Here is a 15,218-nt window from a genome sequence, read left to right as displayed (position 1 = left end):
AGTGCATGCATCTCTTGCTCAACAACCCACGCTGTTAATTACTAAGCTACACACTTCGTGTGAGAGCTTATAGCTTGAGAAAAACTTCCATACCAAGAATATGTATTTCCCGTGGCTCATCTGCTTCACCCTACCTCTGAGACAGTTATTGTCGGCCCGTCTCCCTCCTGTGCAATACCAATTCCCTTTCCATCGCTTTTAACCTTGCAGTTCTTCCTTCTTTCTACGTGATCCAACCCCCCTCATTCTTCGGGACACACCTCCATTCACCTCCTTGTTGAAGCTTGTCCCAATTCCGTGAGCCCTCCCATTCCCCCAGCGGTTGTCAACCTGTGGGTCACGACCCCTTTGGGGGTCAAACGACCCTTTCACAGGGGTCGCCTAAGACCCTCGGAAAACACATATATAATTACATGTTGTTTTTGTGATTCATCACTATGCTTTAATTATGTTCAATTTGTAACAATGAAATTGAGGGTCACCACAACATGAGGAACTGTATTAAAGGGTCGAGGCATTAGGAAGGTTGTGAAGCACTGCAGAGGGCCTGCCACACCTTTCAGCCCTTGGCTCATAGATAGTCTCACACATTGTCCCCTGAGTGACTGCAGTGTGCTATTCTTACTTCCCCAACTGCTCGAGAGCTTTAAAAATCGGTTTTAGAGTTTTCTTGTCTGCTTTGTAGTATATCTCTTAGATGATGGCCAGTGGGTAGAAGTAAACATGTTCAATGATATGGATCTACATTGGGTAGATACAAAATGGGTTTCTCTTAACTATCCTTACAGCATACTGCTACATGATTTGCCTAAAATATGAAAATAATTGTGAGGCAGGCGGGCATTGCTGAAGTCCAACACCGGATCCGTGTGTGAAGACTGAGTTCCTGTCATCACGTTTCTGGCAGCTCTGCCCTCCCACACGGCCACCTCCGAGATACCAAGAGAACATCGCTAAGCATTTAAAATGCATGCCAGGTTGCTTGTCTTTCTCTTTGCTCCAACTTGGGGGGCTTTGTCGAGTCTGATTCGCTATATAAGAAAATGTTAGTGAATGTAGTTATTTGGGGACTAATAAACTCAAGATATTTAGAACTAAGCACTGAAACTATTTTTTATCATAAAATTTCCCCTAAGATTTAAACTGCATTTATTTTTTAAAAAAATATATTTTATTGATTTTTTACAGAGAGGAAGGGAGAGGGATGGAGAGTTAGAAACATCGATAAGAGAGAAACATCAATCAGCTGCCTCCTGCACACCTCCCACTGGGGATGTGCCCGCAACCAAGGTACATGCCACAATCGAACCTGGGACCTTTCAGTCCACAGGCCGACGCTCTGAGCCAAACCAGTTAGGGCCAAACTGCATTTATGTTTGGGGGGTTTGTTCACAGTTTTTACTTTTCATTTCATCTGATGTTTTTTAATTAGTAAAAAAATATATATATATCTTTAAAATTGGTTAGACTCTTTTTGAAACTTCATGTCAGCATTTGAGGCATAAGAATTAAACATGTGTTTGAATCTCTGCTGTAGTCCAATATTTTGTTAGGCTACTTGAGGTTAAAGTGCTGAATTAAACAAATAGAGATGCTCACCTTCACAGGTTAAATGCTAATTTTCACTCCTGTGGTCCTTGGGCCCATTATTTCATTTCTGTCTCATAATCTGACCCAGTTTGGTGGCTTTCACAGACTTTTTTGAGCTTCATTCTGTTTGTGGATTCCCTGTTCTGTTTCATGGGGTTTTGTTGTCTTATCATTTAGTGGTCTCCCACCTATTGTTTTCATGCTGTAAGAAACTCCTGCCTGTGACACTGAGTTGTGTGTGCCAGAGAGGATATTTCTGTCCTGGGTTTTGGGACATGGGGTGGAATCAGAGGCAGCATACCTTCCCTTATGATTGGTTGCTATTTTAGTTTTTAAAGCTGTCATTTTTGTCAAGAACAAGACTGAATTACTACCCTTTATGGATGATACTTCCCAAAGCTATTTAATATTACTTTGGGTGTCTGAGTAAAGAGGGGGAAAAAGGAGACAAATATTTCAATAAGTGGTAAGACATTTGATTGCAGAGTATTATGCACAAAAGGGGAAATGTTTCCCTGCTTTTCTATAAAAATGGGAAAAAATTAACCACAGTACTTTTAAAGTGTATTGTGATTAGGTCATGGAGGGGGCTCCGCTGTTAAGAATGGAAATTGATCTACACAGGTTGGTTCCACCAAGATACTGAGAAAGAAAAGAGATAGGACAACAGCAGTTGTCTAAAATGGCACAAACTGGAATGAGGGCCGTGTGCGGAGCAGTCACCCAGCTGGTGCCGCCAAGTTCGCTGCAAAACTGGCTGCAGCTTTGGATTCTTGGAGCATTGCCATTGCACGGAATTCGTGACTCTTCATCTTCCCTAAACTATTTTGTTCCTCTTCTTTTAAAATTTTTTATGTACTATTCCAAAAGTCTTAGTGCAGTTTTAGCCTTTATCAATCTCTTAAGTGTAAAATGCTATTGAAAGACTAGTTATTAAACTTTTTTAAGTATTGATTTTTAAAAATTAAATTCAACTCTCCACTATCTTGTACTACCTAGCACTCTAGTCTTTTTCCAAAGCAACTCAGCATCTCCTAGATCTAGGCCTGTCAAACAGTCTATGAATACTTAATCCAGTTATTTAACTTCTATGGCGAGAAACAAATTTTGTTTTTATTGCCACCATAGACTAGAGTTCAGACCAGAGAACTGGTGCAATATATATATTGCTATCCAGTCAGAGGGACTGAAACAAAACCAAATTTAAAAATCAAAATTCACAAAACTAAGGAAAGTAAGAGAAATGTAAGTAATTAAACTTTCAAATGCAGTGAGATTTCAGGGACACCCTGCCTGTCTTAAACATCAACAAGAGTGAGGAAAACATCACTTTATCTTTTGCCCTTTTTTGCCCCAAACTTTGTACCTTCCCAGTTCTCCCTCCCACACCTACTTTGCAGCCCCAGCATTTCCTTGAACCAGCACCTCTGCCCCTCTGCTGGCACCTGGCTGCTGCAGGGCAGCCCTTCATCTCTGCATGTGGGTGCTGCTCCACCGTGGTGGTTTGGTGGTGGTGGTGGTGGTGGTGGTGGTGGTGGTGGTGGTGGTGGTGGTGGTGGTGGTGGTGGTGGTGGTGGTGGTGGTGGTGGTGATGGTGGTGGTGGTGGTGGTGGTGCTGCTGCTGCTGCTGCTGCTGCTGCTGCTGCTGCTGCTGTGGTGGCAGCGGCCGTTGCCTGGCAACAGATGCTTGCATTGCCAGCAGCTCCTGGCTGCGCTTAGTGCTCTACCTACAGCTCCGCTCCGCCTGCTCTAGGTGAACCAGCTGGAATTTTGAACGCTGATCCCATGGTTGGAAATACAAATGAGGATCAGTTTCCCAGATAAAGATAGGACTAGGAAAAGGTCGACTTTGCATTTCTTTTAAGAAATGCTGTATCACTGTATAAAGACATTGCTTTTATATTTTAGAGTGTTTAGCAGTCTATATTTTAGGACATACTGTAGGTCGTATAGTGCAGACCTGTTCTATTAGGTCTGTTTATGTAATCATATAAAATTCAACATATACAAAGTTATATTTAACCCTAATTCCTAATTTTTAACAGGTGGAAAAAATTTGCTATATTTTTAGGGAAACTAAATATCAGGCTGCCTTAAAAGTGTGGCTTCTGGGTTCCAACTTAATTCTCCCTTTAAGAGTTTTCATGAGATTTGTTTTGTCCCCTTCTCTTCCCACTAACAATTCATATAAATCTTGGCATTTAAAAAACTGACAAATCCTTGTAAACATTCCACTACACTATGCTATTTTTATATATCTTTTCTCACCTTCTGCCGAAATCCAGGTTAGATTAGGGACCTAAGACCATGGCAGTGGCAGATGGGGTGGAAAGAATAAGACAGATATTCAGGACACAGATCAGTAAGATCCTACTTGGGCTGACAAGAAGGAAAATGAGTCACGAATGACTTCCAGGTTCTGGTTGGACAGTCAGGGTGTGAGCTGGGCTGGAGAGCTGATATGGACATAGAGCTGTGTGAACACAGTATGCAAGATGCAGTCAGCCCCACCAGGGGGTAGAGGCTGTTGTGGGTCCAAGGTGCCTCCACCCCGTGGAGGAGTGGAGATTCACCAGCCCGAGGGCAGGCGTGAAATCAAAAAGACCATCTGGTGGGAGCGGGAGGACAGGAGCTTCTCAAGGACAGACAGAGCCAGCCCCACAGAGGGGTCAAAGGAAGCCAAGACCAAAGTTCATGACGACACAGAGAAGATTAGCACGGCCCCAGCGCAGGGATGACTTGCAAATCCATGAAGTGTTCCACACTTTAAAACACAAACTCAAAAACCAAAGTTCACAGGTGATGTTTAGCCCCTGGGACACCACCAGTGACCATGATGAGAGTATTTCCAGTGCAGGGGGGTGGGCCGCCAGGGGCTGAGGTATGAACACATTCCCTTTTAACTCTTGGCAGTGGTGGGCAGGAGGAAAGTTGGTGGAACTAACCAGCGACTTGCAATGAAGGAGGTGCTGTTGGTTTTACATGGGACAGAGTTGAAGGTACTTGTACGCTTGAAGGGAACAAGCCAATAGGAAAGAGTGTGAAGAAAGAGGGGAGCTCAGAGGAGAGGGGACACATAGACAGGCGAAGACTGCCATGCCCCTGGGCGCAGGGAGCCCCTCCCCACCCCAACCCCCACCCCCCTCTAGCCAAGGCAGTGAAAGAATCCTGTGCAGTGCCCGGGCCCCTGGAGCCTGGAGGCCATCAGCTTGCAACAGCAACGCACAGGGCAGTGGTCTCCACAGCACCCAGTCACCTCTTTTTCCTCCTCCCCCCAGTGCGGCCAGGCTAGTGCAGAGTAGCTGGCGCCCCTGGAGCTGCTGAAGCAGGAGTGGAGGAGCCTATCTCACCGTCACAGTCCATGAGGACACAGCCTGCCTCCTGCCCTCCTTCGGCCCTTGGCTGCAATGCCAAGTTGGAGGCCAGAGTGCCCTCTAGAAAGGAGTACAGCTATGAGAGGACAGCCGAGGAGCGCGGGGGCTGGGGCTAAAGATGAGAGGCTCAGGGGCGGCGTGGGTGTGCAGGAATCGTCTAGAAAGTGCGGGGAACAAAGGCGGTGCCCCGTGAGCCCTCGCAGATCCTCCTCCCTGATAGAATATGCATGATCCCGCGGCCTCCCTGCCTATGAGCAGGCGGCATCTGAAGTGTCTGAGGGGAGCGCGCGCTCGTCCACCCACTCTCCTGGGCTTGGGGTGCGAGGCAGCCACCTGGCAGCGGTCGGGACCCCACGAGGGTGAGCCTCCCACGGCCGGGCGCTGAGAGGTCAGCTCCCGCCCCGGCAGCACCGTGAGCGCTAGCGTCCCTCCCACACCCAGGCTAGCCTACCTGCCACCCTCCCCTCCCCTCCCCTCCCGCGGGCCAGCCTCCCTTCCCTGCGCGGAGGAGCTCAGACCCGGGAGGCAGCGCGGGTCCCTGTGCCCCCAGGGGCGGCGTGGCGGGTCGGTGCCCACAGTCGCCCTGCGGGATCTCGCAGCGCACTCCGTCCCTCCCGCTGCGCGCGGCCACCAGCCTGCGGGCGCGCTGGGCTGAGCACTCGGCCCTCGGGGGTCCCGTCCGGGCGCTGGGCAGGGGCTGAGCTCAGCGGAGCTGGGCGGGGAACCTGGGCGAGTGGAACCCGGCTGCTCCCGCGGAGCCTGGCGGTCCGTGCCCCTTTCTCCTGCCCCTTTCTCCGGTCCCTGTGTGCCGTTTACCCGGCAGATCGTCCTAGATAGTTATCTTTAACCCGTTCACTGCCGCGCGTCCAAAACGAAACCATCCCCACAGGCGTCGGACTCCGTGCGTCCTCCCTGCATCCTTTCTAGTTAGGAGTTTGCGGTGGGCAGCGGGGAGGGAGCAGACCGCCGGTTCGGATCCGGACACACCGAGAGACCGGGCCATCTCTTTCAGCAGCTGGGAAGAGAGGCCACCGCAGGATCCACGCACATCCACTGCTCCCTAATTGCTTTGGGGGCAAATTCCTAACCGTGCCTGGCGTCCAGTCGAGCGGGCAGGCATGGGCTGTTTGGGCAACAGCAAGACAACAGAAGACCAGGGCGTCGATGAAAAGGAAAGGCGCGAGGCCAACAAAAAGATCGAGAAGCAGTTGCAGAAGGAGCGCCTGGCTTACAAAGCGACCCACCGCCTGCTTCTACTGGGTAAGGCGGGAGGGGCGGCGGCTGCCAGGCCCGGAGCGCACAGCCCGCGACCCCGGCGGCTCGGCCAGTCCAGCGCTGGCCTGGACTTGAAAATGCCTGCCCTTGGAGAGGATAATTGCTCAGTGTGGGTTGGTGTGAACAATGGCAAGGGCATCCAGCTACAGATCTCAGCATTCTTTCTGTTTGTTTTGCAGGGGCTGGTGAGTCTGGGAAAAGCACTATTGTCAAACAAATGAGGATCCTGCACGTCAATGGATTTAATCCCGAGTAAGAAATGATCAATTTCGGTTTTGCTTCGAATACACTTTTAGGGAGAAAAATATACACTGAGTGGCCAGATTGTTATGACCACCCCATCAGTACAATGAAGTGAATTAGTTATGCAAATAATAATAATAATAATAAAACCTTGCGAGTATTTGCTTAGGAAGTTTTCAATATTCAGTATTTTGGGGAAGTGTCAATGAAGTACTGATGGGGTGGTCATAATAATCTGGACACTCAGTGTAAGAGTGTATTGTTGAATTTGGTATATTTAGGTAAATCCTTTCTCTAGGTAAAAAAATAACTTGCTTAACAAAATATGATTTATTAGGCATTCTTGAGGTATTTATCTGCAGTCTTGGTACTACTCTGAACACACTTAACCAACATGTCAATATATACTTTTTCTCTATATCATTTGTCTGCATCTATTTTAATTCATACCTATCAACACATGGATAGATTCAAATCAAATATATTTGCAGGTGTAGCTGTATAGTTTTATATGCAGTGTTCATGACAGGCTTGCCATGTTTTGTGCAACATGTGTGGTTGTGTAAAGCTATAGATTGTATTGTGTGCATTCAAGTTTGTTTAGAGTACAAACTAGAAAAGGGGCATGTTTTCCTTTCCCAGATAAAAACTTTGCCGATAAAAACTGTTGTTCTGGGGTTGGTGTTGAGCTCTAGGAAAACCAGTCTAGCCAGGGGCTGCAGCTGGAAATTTAAAGTTCCACCCAATTCATTCAAATCAGTGCTGACGACAAATTAAGTTCATAACAATTCTCTTTTAATACAGGGAAAAGAAGCAGAAAATCCTGGACATCCGGAAAAATGTTAAAGATGCTATCGTGGTAAGGACTTTTACTTAATGGTTGTTTGCTAGAAAAGTTAAGTACTCTGCTCTCTACAACTAAGTAGACAGAAATTATACATTAGCTTATCATACATGGAGCCTGTGTTATATTCATCCATAAATATGTTTTTCTTTATTCTGTTTTAGACAATTATTTCAGCGATGAGTACTATAATACCTCCAGTTCCACTGGCCAACCCAGAAAATCAATTTCGATCAGACTACATCAAGAGTATAGCCCCTATCACTGACTTTGAATATTCCCAGGTATGTAAATCTTTACTGAAATAATTTAAGTGGTGCAAGATGGAACCTTCTTTTCTTTTTTTACCTCGCCCAAAGATATGTTTACTGATTTTTAGAGAGAAACAGAGACAGGGAGACGGAGAGAGAGAGAAAACATTGATATGAGGAGAAACATCAACTGGTTACCTCCCTTACAAGCCCCGACGGGGGATCAAGCCTTCAGCCTAGGTATGTGCCGTGACAGGGAATCGAACCCACAGCCTTTTGGTATACAGGATGAGGCTCCAACCAATGGAGCTGCACCAGCCAGGGCAGAACCATTTTTAATGAGGTGGCTTACTGAGAAGCAATATTAACATTAATTCATGGTTAACTTCAAAAATCTAGCTCTGCTTAAAAGAAATGTTTTCCTCTGTATCAAAATATTAACATTGGTTAAAAATATTAAAAACAATACAATTATAAAAAATGCTTTTATGAATGTATTGGTGAGATTGATAACCAGGAAGACAGCATTTTAAGAAAAACCTATAGAACTTTTTCTTATCTGTATTTTTAAATTAACAGTTTCCAAGAGAATAAGTACGTAGAAATTCCACAAGTAGAGGGAAATACTCTCTGATATGTGATTGCCTCTGAGGGAAAATTAGAACAGAATTCAGTTTACTTTTAAGGGGTGTCCTTCAGATCAAATGAGAAGAGAATGCATGCTGTAAATAATAACGTGGATTACTTCTGAACATTTACTATATGATAGGAAAATGAAGTTCATTTCACATCTGCAGATTTAGGACTGCTTTCCTAATCACTTGCATGGTAGTATTGCTTTAAAAAGATGATATGAATATTAGTTTTCTCTTGTTTTGGAATAAACATTTCTTTATATTATTGTTTGGCAAGTAGATCAATCATGTGTCATATAAAAATATATTTGTTAAATTTCTCAGAAAATCACTTTTGTTACAGTTGTGCTAAAAAAAAAAAAGCATACGTTTGTGCTGTGTATGTGTACCCATCAATAGCAGTATTTCAAAGTTTTTACTGCCTGGCATGGTGGTCTTGAGACAATTTTCATTCTCAGAAGCCTCTCTTCCAAGGAAAGCTGGTGCAAAAACCAGCATGTACAATAGATAGGTCCTGCCCTGCTCTCACTGAAGTTCGGGCAGCGTGCACCTGCTCAGCCCTACCCTTCTCTTCAGCACAACATGGTTGTCCTGTGGGCTCTGGATTGGGATGGCGAATAAGAATTACTTTTTTTTTTTTTTAGCTTTTATTTGCAATCTATAATGGGATTATTGTTTCTGATAAGCATTCCAATGTAGCCAGTGAGATCTCTAGAATTTTTAAAAAGGATTCAGGGGTAGCAAAATGGCTAGAAAAAGAGATAAGGTATCTGGCACAGCAGAGCCCACTGTTTTTCACTGAACTGTGTCTTTAATTGATTGGATGGCTTGGAGGGGGAATAAAGGGGATGATGTGGGGGGCAGGGGGATAGGTAGCGCCAAAGCAGTGCTTCAGCCAGCTAGAGCTGTGGGATGTCCTCCAGCACCCTGTGACATTTATGTAATGCGGCAGTCACGTCACCCCAAACCACAAGGTCCTAGCTGGAATCAGGAGTGGCATGCCCATTCAGCTTCAGGTTCACACATTTATTAACACATATTTATGTTCTCAATTTTGCCCTGTCGTGTTCACCTAAAAGTAATCATAAAACATCTCATATATGGCTCTGATGTAGAAAAAAGTTATTCTTGGCATGTAATGAGAAATTAGAACTAAGGTGTATTAATCAGTCACACATTTTCTTTCTTGTTCATGACAAACTCACACATGATAAACATTTTCCATATTTAATCTGAAGTTCAGAAACAGTAACTCTCAAGTGGATTTCTATGCAATCCAAAGCACCTAATTTGTGAACATGTTGATTAAGTTAAATCATATTATTAATTTTAAAAAATAAACTTGAGAAACCATTTCCTTTGCACAGATGTATTTTCATATAGATATGTTAAGGCTACTTAAAACTAGTTATCAGAATCAAAATTAGTAAAAGAGAATTGAGAACCTGAAGATGCAAATCTATAATAATAAAAGTGTAATATGCTAATTAGACCAGACAGCCGAACGACCTTCCTGAAGAAGATAGGGCTGCGAGGGCCGAGCCCCTTGCACGAATTTCGTGCATCAGGCCTCTAGTGTAATTATAATGGTCTTTCAGAGGTAATATTTTTTTGGTAGTTTTTAAGCCTAACATTCTGTTGTCATCTGTGTCTCTGTCCTTTACAAATGAGATTATGTTGATAAAAGAGTCTATCTACACTAATAAAAGACAAAGATGCTAATTGACCATACCTTTGCTATGCCCTAAGCCACACCCACCAGCCAATCAGAGCAACTATATGCAAATTAACCCAACCAAGATGGCGGCCAGCAGCCACGGAGCTGTAACAAGCAGGAGGCTTGGTTGCCCAGGCTATGGATGAAGCCAAGCTTCCCGCCTGCCATGGCCAGCTCTGAGCTCCACTCAAGGCAACAAAGTTTCAATTATAGAAGATAAATAAACCCCAGATACTTGCTTTCAGCCGGCCGTGGCCACAGAGCTGGAGCGAGCAGGAGGCTTGGGCTGCTCCTGGCAATGAAGGAAGCCAAACTTCCCGCCCACCCTGGCCAGCTCTGAGCTCCACTCAGATACAGAGTTTCAATTATAGAAGGTAAATAAATCCCAGAATAAAAAGAAAGAAAAGAGAGGCTGGTAGCTTCCATTGCCAGGGGGCTTGGCCAGCCTGAAAACGTCCCTCAGCCCTCACCCAGACTGACCAGGCACCCCAGTGGGGACCCCCCACCCTAAAGGGGGTGTGGCTAGCCTAAAAACAGCCGTCAGCCCCTCACCCAGGCTGGCCAAACCTCCATGGGGTGAGGGTCCCCACTGGGGGGAGAGGGCTTGACCAGCCTGCAAACAGCCATCAGCGCCTCACCCAGGCTGGCCAGGCACCCCAGTGGGGAACCCCACCCTGAAGGGGGTGTGACCAGCCTGCAAACACCCATCAGCCCTTTACCCAGGCTGGCCAGGCACCCCAGCAGGACCCCCACCCTGATCCGGGACACCCTTCAGGGCAAAACAGACGGCCCCCACCTGTGCACCAAGCCTCTATCCTATATAATAAAAGGGTGATATGCAAATTGACCCTAACAGCAGAACAACTGGGAATGACTGGTCACTATGACACATACTGACCACCAGGGGACAGATGCTCAATGCAGGAGCTGTCCCCTGGTAGTCAGTGTGCTCCTACAGGGGGAGCTCTGCTCAGCCACAAGCCAGGCTGATGGCTGCCAGCACAGCAGTGGTGGTGGGAGCCTCTCCCACCTGCTCAGCAGCACTAAGGATGTCCGACTGCAGCTTAGGTCTGCTCCCTGCTGGTAAGTGGACATCCCCCAAGGGCTGCCAGGCTGCCAGAGGGATGTCTGACTGTCAGCTTGGGCCTGATCCCCCAGGGAGTGGGCCTAAGCCAGCAAGTGGACATCCTCCGAGGAGTCCCAGACTGCAAGAGGGCATAGGCTGGGCTAAGGGACCCCCCCCCCCCCCCGAGTGCACAAATTTTTGCGCACCAGGCCTCTAGTACTTATATAAATGAGGAAATTAATATCTAAATATATAACTTTGCTTCTGAAGTGCTATTTTTGTTGGATATGCACACATTTTCAGTAACATTACCTGGTGCTCTGAAATATTCGTTTCACTTATATTATTAAATAGTTCTTGGATTGACATTTTGATGATCCTAAGACAAATCTCTGACATATATTCATATTACTTGGTACATTTGGAGAAAATTAACTTTTACTTAAAAAATGTATATTGTGAAAATCATAACAGCAGAGCTAAACCAAGAAATTTTTAAGGTAAACATAGCCCTAATTTACTAAATCTAGTATTTTTTGAGATCAAATCCTTGAAAGTCTTTCGGTGTCAGATTTCTCTTTTGTTCTTTTGCTCTCCCATTTGCTCTCCATTTGAATTTCAATTTAATTCTATGAAACTTTAGTTGTACCAGAAGGAAGGCCAGCATAGAGAGTGCCTATCCAGCTAAGGGTTGCTGGGGAAGGTTCGAGAGGGCACCAGGGGCCTGACTTCACAGACCTCTTAGGCCAGGTCTGTGCTGGTCTGAGAAGCCTTTAGATGAAATCTAGATGATTAAATATGGAATCTGTTTATCACTGTAGATAGCAATCCAGATGAAAGTTAATGGAGCAGCTTGGATGGGGTGGTATCATGAATGAATTAGTTGCCACTTTATAGTTTCTTCTCATGTATCCATCCAGAACATCTTGGCTCTGGACTGGGCTCTTCCCAGAACACCCTTCACTAGTCTTTCTATCCAGCTCATCTACCCATGAAAATAGTCTCAGGTGATGATCATGGCAGAAATCCAATCTAGAATCAAGTAGTACATTTAATTTCTATTTCCCCTTTACTCTAGAACAATACCTCAGCCTTTCTTTATTTTTTATTTTTTCATGATACTGACCAAACATTTATTTTGTGGGATGTGCTTACTGTGGTTCATCTGATGCATCATGACTAGATTTGGTTAGTACTTTGGCATCAAAAACACAGAAATGGCCTGTGTCCTTCCTAGGGAATTGGGGGCATTAACTCTGATCACTTAGTGAGGTGCTGTCCGCCATGTTTCTCTTCTCTTTTCCCCTTTGTAATTCATAAGTGCATTTTAGGAATGTCCATTGAGACTGTATTTTTTTGAGACCGACTATTTGTTATCAAAATATTTACACTTTAGTTTTAGCACACTAATAAATTTTATCCATAATAAATATTTAAGGTGGGAAGCTTTTGTCAATTCTTGTGACGATTTCTAAATACTGTAGTGAAAACTAAATAGAGGGTGGACCATGATGCTGCTTTTCACATACTAAAAAGAGCGTCATTGGAGGATTAGCCAGAGCAGCAACCTCTCGTCTGCACCAACACACCAAGAAGTCTGGGCAAACCCTCTTCCCTAAAGTGTTTTTTTCTTATGGAAAATATTTCTGAATGGTCACAACATAGGCAACATATTTTTTCTTAATTTCTTGGATAAGAAAAAATTATTGAAACTTCAAATCCTTTGAAGGTGTGTTGTCAAGGTTTTTGTTGTCATGGTTCACCTCAAATTTGGATGTATCGAAAGTTTATTACTTGGTTTACCAAAGTAGAAGTTCACTTATAAGAACACGTGGCTGTTTTCAGAAGAATATGGCATCAAAAATACCTTAGTATGCGAGCATTGTGTCCTTATCATTGCCATTTTTACATGATTCTGAGAGAAAGCATTTTGAATTTTACAGGGCTCTCTTGGGAAATCATGGAAGGAGCAGTAGGCTACTCATGTCAAATTAAGATTTAAATGAGTTGACGCATGTGGTTTGTGAGAAAGGTACACTGAGGTTTTAAGAGGCAGAATAATGACTTTTACATGAGAATGTCATCTGTGAATGTGTGAGCTTTTTCTTCACCTCTGAAAATAACCTCCATACTATTTTTATTCTGTCCTTTCTTGTGGCATATAGATTGAATTAAGTCAACTTTGTGCATAACATTCTCACAACACAAAGCAATTTTATTTTTTTAAGGTTGTCTGTGAATTTGTTTGAATAAGAAGTATTTGTTTATGGCACAAAATCCAAAAGACACAGAAGAGTGAGCTGTCTCTTTCTTACTCCTCCTGACCCCAGGCACCAGATCTTGTCCCCCAAGACAATCAATGTGGCATACGAGCAATCTTTTAATCATATTTTTAGCTCATGATGAATCATCAATTATAAAATGCCATTACAGTTAATCTTATTAGTATGAAGAAAATATCTAGCCTGAATTGCTAAGTAAATATTTTTCAAGTAAAATTTTACATTAAAATAAATTGTATAGAAATCATTTTGGTGCCTAGACAAATGCCAGAGTACTTGATTATGAAACTATAGAAAGATTGTATGAGACACTCGTTAAATATTGATGTTTTGCAGTATAGAAGCTACTGACTTCATCACTCTGAGGGAAGTCAAAATTATGCTGTTAACTCAAGCAGGACCCTTGGAGGGCATTTGTCCTTTGGGTTCTGCATGGCTAATAATCTGTTTCTCTAACCCAGTGGTTCTCAACCTGTGGGTCGCGACCCCTTTGGGGGTTGAACGACCCTTTCACAGGGGTCGCCTCAGACCATCGGAAAACACATATATAATTACATATTGTTTTTGTGATTAATCACTATGCTTTAATTATGTTCAATTTGTAACAATGAAATTGGGGGTCACCACAACATGAGGAACTGTATTAAAGGGTCGCGGCATTAGGAAGGTTGAGAACCACTGCTAACCACTTAGGTCTATGACACATGTCATCTTTCTCACACAAGTTTCCTGGTCATTCTATACCCATCCTGCATTCTTCCGTCTTGGCTTTAGGACATTCTGCCCCTCCCACACTTATTTTTCTTTCACAGACGTAGTTTGAAATTTCTACCGAAGAAAAAAACCCTGGCTTCCCTGCTGTGTGACATGCTTACCTTAATCTGCACATCATATGCTGCCCCTCCTTCCCAGCAGTTCTTGCTCTTACCACCTTCAAACCCTACCTGCTGGTTTTTAAAATGTCCTCTACCTAAAAAGTTAAAATTCTCAAGAATACAGTTTGCATGTTGTATATTTGTCTTTAATGTCAATCTTCAGCACTTAGTAAGTACTCAATTAATACTGAGTTTAAGTCCCTCCAGTTAACAAGCTTGACTTACTTAGAAAGGAGATGATGTGTCATGATTTCAAATGTTTAACTTTTATGCCAGTTCTTTTATTTAAAGCTCACATCATGGTTAGGCGTGTTGCGTTTTGCCAGTAAACATACATTTATTGAGGGTAGAAACCATCTCCTACTTGCGTGGCATGTACAGTCATGATCTGCATAACAATTTTTGGTCAACAGTGGACGGCTTATATGACAGTGGTACCGTAAGATTATAATGGAGCTGAAAATTTCCTGTCGCCTAGTGATGCCGTTGCTGCCATAACACCGTAGCACAACGCATTACTCACATAATGCTGGTTTGTGGAGATGCTGGTGTAAACAAACCTACTGTACTACCAGTCGTGTAAAAGTGCAATTATGTTACTGGTTTATGTATTTACTATGCTATACTCTCTAGTAGATGTACTATTTCTACTTATTAAAGAAGTTTGCTGTAAAATAGTATGCCATGTTATGCCAGCAGCAGCCTCACACATCTCATGTTACCGCATCCCTTGATTGCATAATTTCTCTTGTGCTTGATTTAATCTCGTATTGTTTTGCTCATCATGGCCCCTAAGAATACAATATCCACTGCTAATGTTGCCAACAAGAGGCCATGTTGAGTGATTGACCTGGAGACGAAATTAAAAGTGATCAAGGACTGCAAAGGTGGAAAATAAGCAATGGTTATTACTCGCCAGTCAGGCATGTTCCATTCCACCATAGCTACGATCTTGAAGAACAATATCAAAGTGATGGAAGCTGTTATAGGACCTACTTCATTAGAGGGAATGATACTAACAGAAATTCAAGAAGGATGTATATCAGACCTGAAGGAACTTCTAATG

At 43.8% G+C, this 15,218-nt stretch overlaps 1 protein-coding gene and 1 non-coding gene across 5 annotated transcripts in view; both read left to right on the top strand.

The window, feature by feature from the left end:
- GNAL (G protein subunit alpha L) overlaps positions 1-15,218 on the top strand; it is a 102,643-nt gene that overhangs the window by 20,015 nt on the left and 67,410 nt on the right. Inside the window, exons 1-5 of one of the 4 annotated variants that reach the window (XM_036321028.1) lie at positions 5,204-5,323; positions 5,977-6,224; positions 6,419-6,491; positions 7,287-7,341; positions 7,491-7,610. In XM_036321028.1, coding sequence (XP_036176921.1) covers positions 6,083-6,224; positions 6,419-6,491; positions 7,287-7,341; positions 7,491-7,610 — 390 coding nt within the window. In that variant the 5' untranslated portion in view covers positions 5,204-5,323; positions 5,977-6,082. Of the gene's footprint in view, positions 1-5,203; positions 5,353-5,976; positions 6,225-6,418; positions 6,492-7,286; positions 7,342-7,490; positions 7,611-15,218 lie in introns of those variants that run through there. The other 3 variants (XM_036321027.1, XM_036321029.1, XM_036321026.1) reach the window with 3 other exon arrangements.
- Positions 4,256-4,359, top strand: LOC118663858. The gene has a single exon (XR_004970163.1). It is a non-coding gene; the product is annotated as a U6 spliceosomal RNA (small nuclear RNA).

Source organism: Myotis myotis, unplaced genomic scaffold, assembly GCF_014108235.1.
Source record: "Myotis myotis isolate mMyoMyo1 unplaced genomic scaffold, mMyoMyo1.p scaffold_m19_p_9, whole genome shotgun sequence".
Classification (NCBI taxonomy): Eukaryota; Metazoa; Chordata; class Mammalia; order Chiroptera; family Vespertilionidae; genus Myotis; species Myotis myotis.
This window is presented reverse-complemented; position numbering and strand designations above follow the sequence as displayed.